This window comes from Triplophysa rosa, unplaced genomic scaffold (assembly GCF_024868665.1).
Source record: "Triplophysa rosa unplaced genomic scaffold, Trosa_1v2 scaffold183_ERROPOS166712, whole genome shotgun sequence".
Classification (NCBI taxonomy): domain Eukaryota; kingdom Metazoa; phylum Chordata; class Actinopteri; order Cypriniformes; family Nemacheilidae; genus Triplophysa; species Triplophysa rosa.
Genome location: NW_026634196.1, coordinates 150,423 through 159,688, shown reverse-complemented (window position 1 = coordinate 159,688; position 9,266 = coordinate 150,423). Strand labels below are relative to the sequence as shown.

Here is a 9,266-nt window from a genome sequence, read left to right as displayed (position 1 = left end):
ATTACCCACACCTGCCCTGTGTAATTATCCCTCGTTTGTCTTGCCTTTATATTGCCCTCTTGTTTCAGTGGCTTTTGCTCGTGTATTGTATGTGAGTGGTGTCCTTGCGTTCTGTGTGCTGATGTCGAATGTTGCTATTATTGCATGTTTCATCGGTTATAGTAAGTGTCTTATTTTAGTCTATGTCAAGTGTTGCTTAGTTTAGAGTTAGTGAGTCTTCGTCCAATTCTTATTTTATTATCCTGTTTCCCTGTTTTTCCCCATTGCGGGAGTTTTTGTTGTATTATTAAAGTCTTGTTTTTGTTACCCCTTACCCCTGCCTGCATTTGGGTTCTTTCCTTGCCGTCCATGACAAATAGAGCCCATATTGCTGGTCATGTCATCAAGCAAATCTGTATTTATTGGTAAGGTTATTAAAGGAGTCAGATCAGGCAAGCTCTTTGCGAAACTATCTTTAGTAGTCGAGGTAATTGTTCTACCCTGTCGATAACTAATTATACGGCTGATTTCTGCAGTGCGCAGTGTACATGTTATAAGATGGTGATCGGTGACATCGTCGCTTTGAGGTATAATATTTATATTGGTTAGATCGGCTCCGTGAGAAGTCTAGTGTATGATTAAGATGTAGTGGGTCTACAATACAAAGAGTATTCCACAATCAGGCGAGGGTCGATCACCAGCGAACAATATCCAAAACGGGCAAGCACTGAAGAATAACCAGGTACACGGGCAAATATCAAGGCAGGAGCAAACAGGGTCCATACAGTAAAACAAAGGGATAATCCAAAGTGTTAATGTGAGATACTAAACATGAGAAGACAAGACGAGACTAAACTTTAATAAGATGTACAGGCTCTGTAACGCTGCTATCTGTCATGGCTCTGCCTCACTTAGTAATGTTTTTCTTGGTCCTGTGGCAGAGCCATGGCAGAGTCTTTGGTTATGTGTGGAGAGAAACATATTATTGTCCTTTTGACAATAATATGCGTTCTCTCCAGTGTCTTGTCATTGGCCCCGCCCCTCTCATTTCCCGTATTACTTCCCGGCCGTGTTCCATTACCCTCTCATGCCCTGTGTCATTATCCCTCGTTTGTCTTTCCTATATATACCCTCTTGTTTCTTTGTCCTGTGCTCGTGGATTGTACTGAGTATGTGCTACGTTTGATGTGCTTACCTCTTTATGGTGTCTTCAATTACATTCTATGTGCTCTATGTTCCTGTTTTGCTGTGTATCCCTTGTCCAGTAGTAAGTGTTCAGTCAAGTTTGTTTCTAGTGTTGTATTTTTTTAGTTTAGTGTCAGTTAGTCTTCGTCCTGTTGGTTATCCGGTTTGTACTGTTTTGCCCCACCGTGGGTCTTTGTTTTGTGTTTTGATTATTTAAATAAACGTCTTCTGTTAACCCCTTCACTGCCATTGCCTGCATCTGGGTTCTCTTCCCCCACCATCCGTGACAGAATCCACGAGCCAATTCAGAACCCAGTGGGCGGCATGGAGTCGGATGAGGCGTACAGGAGCCGCCAGGCTCACGTCCTGTTCAGCTTACGCCAGAGGGGGACCCCGTGAAAGACTTAGCCATGGACTTCCTGTCCACCGCGCGCTACTCGGGGTTCACCGAGGCAGAGTTGAAGGTAATATTCAACAGCTGCCTCGATGAACCCTTCGAGCCAGCAGAGATGCGCCGGTTGAGACCCCTGGGCTTCGTGAACCAGGTCCAACTCGCGATGAATCGTGAGGAGCCCAGGGGAATGTCCATGGCAGAGCCTCTCACGGGGCTGGCAGCTATCCCCGAGGACAGCCCCTTGCGGATTGGGGTTGTGGGCGTCGCCACACCGTCCTCTCCGCCGCCAGCAAGCCTCGGCGGGAAGCGGGGGAGACGTGAGTCCTGGGGCTCCACGTCTGAAGAGTTCCAGCCGGAGCCAGCCGCACCCTTTGCCTCTTTCCTTCAGCCGACCTCCAGGCGGGTGGCTCGGCTGAAGAGAAAGAGGCAGCGGCGGGCAGCGCGGACTTCCCTCCCTGCCGGAGCAGCAGCCGGCGTCCCAGCCAGTGCATCAGCCGGTGTCCAGTCCGGTGATCCAGCCAGCATCCAGTCGGTGATCCAGCCGGCGTCCAGTCCGTTGATCCAGTCGATGTCCAGTCCAGTGTCCAGTCCAGTGCATCCGGCATCCAGTCCGGTGCAGCCGCCGGCATCCAGTCCGGTGCAGCCGGCATCCAGTCCGGTGGTGCAGCCGGCGTCCCAGCCAGTGATCCAGCCGGCGTCCCAGCCGGTGCAGCAGCCGGCGTGAAGCCCTGTCCAGCCGGCCTTCCAGCCGGCGTCAAGCCCTGTCCAGCCGGCCTTCCAGCCGGGTCCCAGCATTGTCCCGCCGATGCTCAAGTCGGCGGTCCCCCCCAGGACTTCCCCCACAGAATCCCCCAGGACTCCGTGCCCTCGAGCGCAGCCAGGGATTAAAAGTGTTCCCCCATGAACCTTGTTGTTCCCCCCTCCCCTCCCTTGTTTATTGTTTTTGTTATCCCACCCTAGTCCTGTGGTTATCCTGTCTTGTTTGCCCCTGATATTATTTTCTTTGTTTTGCCTTGTCCTGTCTGTCACCCAGTCTGTCTTGTCTTGTCCGCCTACCCATTGGTGAGCACCTGGAGGTGCTCATTAAGGGGGGGGGCTTCTGTCATGGCTCTGCCTCACTTAGTCATGTTTTTCTTGGTCCTGTGGGAGAGCCATCGCAGAGCCTTTGGTTATGTGTGGAGAGAAACATATTATTGTACTTTTGACAATAATATGCGTTCTCTCCAGTGTCTTGTCATTGGCCCCGCCCCTCTCATTTCCCGTATTACTTCCCGGCCGTGTTCCATTACCCTCTCATGCCCTGTGTCATTATCCCTCGTTTGTCTTTTCTATATACTGTATACCCTCTTGTTTCTTTGTCCTGTTCTCGTGGATTGTACTGAGTATGTGCTACGTTTGATGTGCTTACCTGTTTATGGTGTCTTCGATTACGTTCTATGTGCTCCATGTTCGCTGTGTTCCTGTTTTGCTGTATATCCCTTGTCCAGTAGTAAGTGTTCAGTCAAGTTTGTTTCTAGTGTTGTTTATTTTTTTAGTTTAGTGTCAGTTAGTCTTCGTCCTGTTGGTTATCCGGTTTGTACTGTTTTGCCCCACCGTGGGTCTTTGTTTTGTGTTTTGATTATTTAAATAAACGTCTTCTGTTAACCCCTTCACTGCCATTGCCTGCATCTGGGTTCTCTCCCCCCACCATCCGTGACAGCTATCACTTAGGTAACAGAAGTGAATGGCTTATAAAGTGTATGTAGCTCTTTCCCAACACCACAGACACATGTGGTTCTTTAAAACGGGCATTCATTTATCTTCCTTGTGGCCTCTGCACTTCTGCACCTTTACACTTTCGCCTTTAAGCCTTGGCTTTATGCCGTAACAACTGCAAATTAATACATTCTCAAATCATATCATACAAATAGACCAGATACAAATGACACTTTCAGTGCTTTGAATACACATGACAAATACCTCGTTGACCACTTTGTTGTGAAAGAGATCTTTAGTCCATTTAAGCTGCAACATAAAACTTAAAATAAAAAAACAATATTAGCAGAGCCTCACGAGGCATCCGCTCCTCTTTAGTCCATCTGTCAGGATTCTGTCCTTCCCGATTTACCAAGCCCTGTCGTGTGTGGATTACTTTTGGACTTTGCTTATTTTTGCCCCATCGTGGGAAGTATTTGTTCGAGTTCTTGTTTGTTATCATTTTTCCCCATCGTTGGTCTATTATTTAAATAAAAGTCTTTGTTTGAAAGCCTGGCTGTCTGCACTTGGGTTCTGTCAGTTCCATGAGAGAACGCAACGCCCAAACATGAACCCAGCAGGCAGCCCTTCATCCCAAGAGTCTGCTCACCACCAGCATTGGTGGAGGTTGACCCATGAGAGGATCCAGACGGGCAAGGGTCCGTTTCCCCCTCAGGGCAATCTAACCCTTGGAGACTACGCCCGGGACTCTGCAGCGAGGAGGGGTTGTCTCCTTGAGCTCCTCCATAATGCCTTCTTCATTGTGGGTCTCAAGAATCCTCTCCCTCTAGCGAAGCAGGAGAGTTTGATCCGCGGGTCATTCCAGGGGCTGGCAGATGACCTCAACCAGACCAAGAGGGAGGACTCCAGGGTTTCTTCGACCCTCTCATGTTCCTGTCTGTCCTCCATCCCGGAGGGTTCCGTGGTGGCTGACGCTACTCTGGGGAACTCTGCTCAGCACACCTCGGTTCCCAGAGGTCCGACCCCGCCAGTCAGCCTTGGAAGGTATGGGAGAATGTGCATTACACTCTCTTTAGCGCCTAAACTTTGGAATAGTCTTCCCTGCACTGTCCGGGAGGCACACACACTCTGTCAGTTTAAATCTAGACTAAAGACGCATCTTTTTAATCTTGCATACACTACTCTTCCATAATATAAATCCTCTGAGGGTTTAGGCTGCATTAGTTAGATCAACCAGAACCAAAAACACAACTGATGTACTTGTTGCATCAAAGAGGGCAGAACAGTACTGTACTCTCAGCCAGTCTTGTCTCATTGTTCCAAGGTTACCACAGAGAGCAGGATGCAGTTCATGGCCAGACCTGATAGTAGAGCGGAGAATGGAAAGCGGCGACCTGACAAGAGCTGAGATGATAGAGCTGGATAAAGAAGGACGTGGTCACTTGACACGTCTTCACCACAAAATTTCACTGGAATCCCCTGGTTGGGCCTGGGTTCTCCTGAGGTTTTTTTTCTCCATTGGAGTTTTGGGTTCCTCGCCACCGTTTGCATACTGTTTTTTTGCACTATTTGCCTGGCCGGGGGGGGGGCTGCTTTAGAATTAGAATTTTAAAGTTTTACTTAATTAATATCGCATATAGGAATTTATAGTCTGCTATATTTGACCCGTGCTTCTCTCTCCTTTATCTTAAATGTGTGCTCTCACTGTGCGTGCCTGTGTCTGTGTGTGTGCGTACTTGTCTGTGTACGTGTGTATGTGCGTGCGCTTCCGTGTGTCTGCATGTCCGTGTGTGTGTGTCTATGTCTATGTGTGTTAGTACGTGTGCATTTTGTGTGTGTGGTCTGTCTTATGTGTTCACCTTTTTCTTGTTTTTACAGGTATAACTTTAATTGTTATGCTTATAGTCAATATGAGTCAATATGTCTCATGTACAGCTGCTTTGTAACAATGAAAATTGTAATAAGTACTATATAAATAAAGTTAAGTTGAGAAGGGAGTCGTGTGACTCCCCATCCGACTCCTCCAGCGCGGAGCTTGCCACGCCCCCCACCGCATCACTGCAGCCGACCACACGCCCAGTGGTCTGGTCAAGAAAGAAGAAGCGAAGGAAGGGGTCGCTGTCTCCACCGCCGGCATTTGCCACAGCTCCGATACCGCCGGCTTCCAGCCCGGTCCTGCCGGCATCCATTCCGGTCCAGCCGGCACCCCAGCCGGTGTTCCAGCCGGCAATCCAGCCTGCACCAAAGCCGGTGATACAGCCTGCACCACAGCCAGTTGTCCAGCCAGCACCACAGCCGGCAGTCCAGCCGGCACCCCAGACGGAGATCCAGCCGGCATTCCCGGCGCCGGTTCAGCCGGTGTTTGCGACGGCACCTGTGGTCCCCCAAGGTCTTTTCCCCATGCTACCCCACCCCTGACCGACCCTTCCCGTCCTGCCCCTCCCTCTCCTCCCAGCTCCAAGAATAGAGCCCCAGCCCCCTCCTAAGCCTCCTCCCCCCATCCCACCCATGCCTAGTTTCCCCAAGTTCAGGTCCTTGATTCTCCCTCCCCCCTCCCATTGATTCTTTTCTTGTTGTTTCACCACAATCCCCTCATTTCCTCCTCCATGTTCCCCCTAGTTTGTGCAGTGCTTTGTCTGTGGTGTTTGTCCTCTTGTCTGTCTGTATTGTCCTGCTGAGATTTCTTCCTAGCGTCCCTTGGAGCGGGGAAACTGTCAGGATTCTGTCCTTCCTGTCATGGGTTTTCTAGTTTTCTGGACAGAGTCATGACAGTACCATGTCTTTGTGCTTGTTTTGTTATGTGTGGGAACATGTGGCCTTTGTTATGACTTTGTGCCACATGTTCTCCTGTCTCCTGTCTTGTGTCTTAGCCCCGCCCCTTGTTTTCCCTGTCATCTCTCATTAGTGTTTCATGCCCCTCACCTGTCCAGTGTAATCTCCCTTTAGTTAATTTCCCGTTAGTGTTCAGTCCTGTATTATGTCCCCTAATTAGTGTCCCTTTTTAAGGCCCTCGTGTTCTCTGTCCCGTGCGAGGCGTTTCTCCTGAACCCAGTGTGTTTACCTTGTTCTTGTGCCTTGACCGTGTTCCCGATTTATATGGAGCGAAAATTGTGCCTAAACTTAACAAACAAATCCAGCGTTTTGCAAACAAACACAACCTTTTTTTGCAAAAGAAACTAAACTCTGAAACAAACAGAAAGCGTTTTACAAATACATAATGCAATTCGAGAGAAAATGCAAAGGTGTACCATATAAATTTACTGTGTTTAAGTCTCACCTTTTTATGAGATTCTCTCAGCTTGATTTTCTCACAAATGTGACCGTGCAGATTTTCTCACAAATGTGACCGTGCAGATTTTCTCACAAATGTGACCGTGCAGATTTTCTCACAAATGTGAACGTGCAGATTTTCTCACAAATGTGACCGTGCAGATTTTCTCACAAATGTGATCGTGCAGATTTTCTCACAAATGCATGTGCAACAGCAGGTGGTGCTATTGGGAATTAGTTTCTATAGGAAGAAGCCATGAACATTACCTTGCGTGCCACCCTTGCCAGTGCCAGAAACTGAATTAATTTCATTCATCAAGTTTCATTCAGTTAGTTTCATGAAATTTATTGAAACTGTTAATAATAATCAGTTGCTGTTCTTAATAATAAATAATGAATTATGCATTGGTTTTAATATACAAATAACATACAACAAACTGGATGCATTTGCAATGTTGTCACCCCTTCCACCCCATCTCATTCTCTCGTTCTTGTTTCCCAACTGTTTACGTTCACAAAACAAACTATTTTTTCAAGAATACTTTCTTATAAGGGAATTTTGACATAATTTTGTGTTTATATCAGGGCTTGCTCTAGGCATGGGCAGGGATGGGATGAATCCCCCTAAACATCTCTCTTGCCCACCCAATGAGAATCAAAAAATAACACCAAAAATTGTTGTATTTTCTATTGGCTGAAAGCAACGTCTCTCTTCACTTCACTGCTCTGGCTTTAGTTTGTAACAGAGAATCATGCTACATGCTACAGGTGGAAGCAAAATACTGTGCAAAGGAATTTTAGACGCACTGCACATATGTAAAATTAAGCATGTCAAATTAATTGTGCAGTAAAATCAGATTCATTTCTTTGTTTTTGCGGTCTTATTTTGTGCTGTTAACAAACAGCTATTATTTGCTTGCAATATATAGGCTAGATTTTAACCTATTGACTTACAGTAATGACTGAAAGCTCCATCTTCCGAAGCTCCGGCTTCAGAAATAAATCTGTTTCTCTCCATCTCAAACACCCCAATTCACGCTGCAGGTGGTAGCGAAAAAATGTGCAAAATAGTTCAGTTTAGGCGTGATGCGCGCTCACGATACCACATAAAAAACAGCAGACACGATGTAAAGTTTATTGTGCAGTGTAATCAGATTAATTCATTCAATTCATTAAAAGAAATTAAACAGAAATCAGTGATCGTTCAGTGAATGGGGAATGTTCTTAGCCCACTTTATTTTGTAGGCTTCTATTTATGTCCAGTTTACATAACCGCTTTATTTAAGGTGTAAAACATCAATGAAATGTTGTTTGTTTTTTATATTTATATAAAAATAAATCATTTAAATCCTGCATGTATTGCAGTCATATACTGCAGTGTTTGTTGAATGCCAACAAAAGCAAACCTCAAGAGTGACTGTGCACGATAACAAACTAATTAGAAAAAAATCTGGGTTATTTCATAAAACATTTTTTTTTACGTTTTCTAACGTTTTCTTAGTTTTGTGTTGCTTAAAACTAAATATGAAAAATGCAGATCATCTTTTCTGTTTTCACCTGCTTTCACCAGTTCATTTTCTCCAAATAAATAAAAATAAATTATATGAAATTTGGGAGAAATGTTGCCAAAAGTTCACAGAAATAAACAAAAATGATCATTTTACCAAATCACATTCTTATCAGAAAAAGAGGAAAATACTTTTTAAATGGACTCTTAATTTTGTCTGCAGCTATACTGTCTGTGTGGTTGGGGTATATCCCCACCCAGGATATCTGTATAGTCCACACTTCTGCACCTGGCAGGAACCGGGCCTGATTTATTTTTATGTATATTTTTATGTAATAAAAATGTTTTATGTCAATTTTTTGTAAGATTTCAGTATAGTATTTTGCGCTCGGATGCGACTCGGTTTTTAGTGATTTTTCTGCATGAAAGTTGCACTGATACATATGTTTGACTTTTATACATAACAACTCATTGATAAAAAGTATTTAACATTATGTCTAAACACTATGGCATTAAAGTAGAGAGCTTTCTAGGCTATAAAAGATGGAAAAGCAAATAAATCGTTGTGGCAGTTGTTTCAGTCAGTCGTCGGCTTTGTTTGGTTGCCATTAGCCTATTTAGGTTTAAAATGAATGCTGCTGTTTTTTTGGCTATTTCAAGCTATTTGGGCAATTTTTGCAATAAAATAAACCAGCACAAAAAAACAGTAATATAAATCTAAGTCAAACAATTGAACTATCTGCTGCTTTGGGAGAAGTTGCATAACTGAGAAAATCTGCACTGTCACATTTGTGAGAAAATCTGCACGGTCACATTTGTGAGAAAATCTGCACGGTCACATTTGTGAGAAAATCTGGACGTCACATTTGTGAGAAAATCAAGATGAGAGAATCTCATAAAAAGTTGAGATTTAAACACAGTAAATTTATATGTTACACCTTTGCATTTTCTCTCGAATTGCATTATGTATTTGTAAAACGCTTTCTGTTTGTTTCAGAGTTTATTTTCTTTTGCAAAAAAGGTTGCATTTGTTTGCAAAACGCTGGATTTGTTTGTTAAATTTAGGCACAATTTTCGCTGCATAAATTTACCAAGCCCTGTCATGTGTGGATTACTTTTGAACTTTGTTTATTTTTGCACCCTCGTGGGAAGTATTTGTTTGAGTTCATGTTTGTTATCATTTTCCCCCATTGTGGGTCTGTTATTTAAATAAAAGTCTTTGTTTGAAAGCCTGGC

The 9,266-nt window shown here is 44.7% G+C and overlaps 1 protein-coding gene across 2 annotated transcripts; it reads left to right on the top strand.

The window, feature by feature from the left end:
- Positions 1-1,302: 1,302 nt before the first annotated feature.
- LOC130549843 (transcriptional regulatory protein AlgP-like) lies at positions 1,303-6,369 on the top strand. 2 transcript variants are annotated; one of them, XM_057327191.1, is made up of 2 exons: positions 1,303-4,297; positions 4,578-6,369. In XM_057327191.1, the coding sequence occupies exons 1-2, from the start codon at positions 3,861-3,863 to the stop codon at positions 4,849-4,851; spliced, it is 711 nt and encodes a 236-aa protein (XP_057183174.1). In that variant the 5' UTR covers positions 1,303-3,860; the 3' UTR covers positions 4,852-6,369. Both variants share the same exon structure in this region, with proteins under 2 accessions (XP_057183174.1, XP_057183175.1).
- Positions 6,370-9,266: the final 2,897 nt, after the last annotated feature.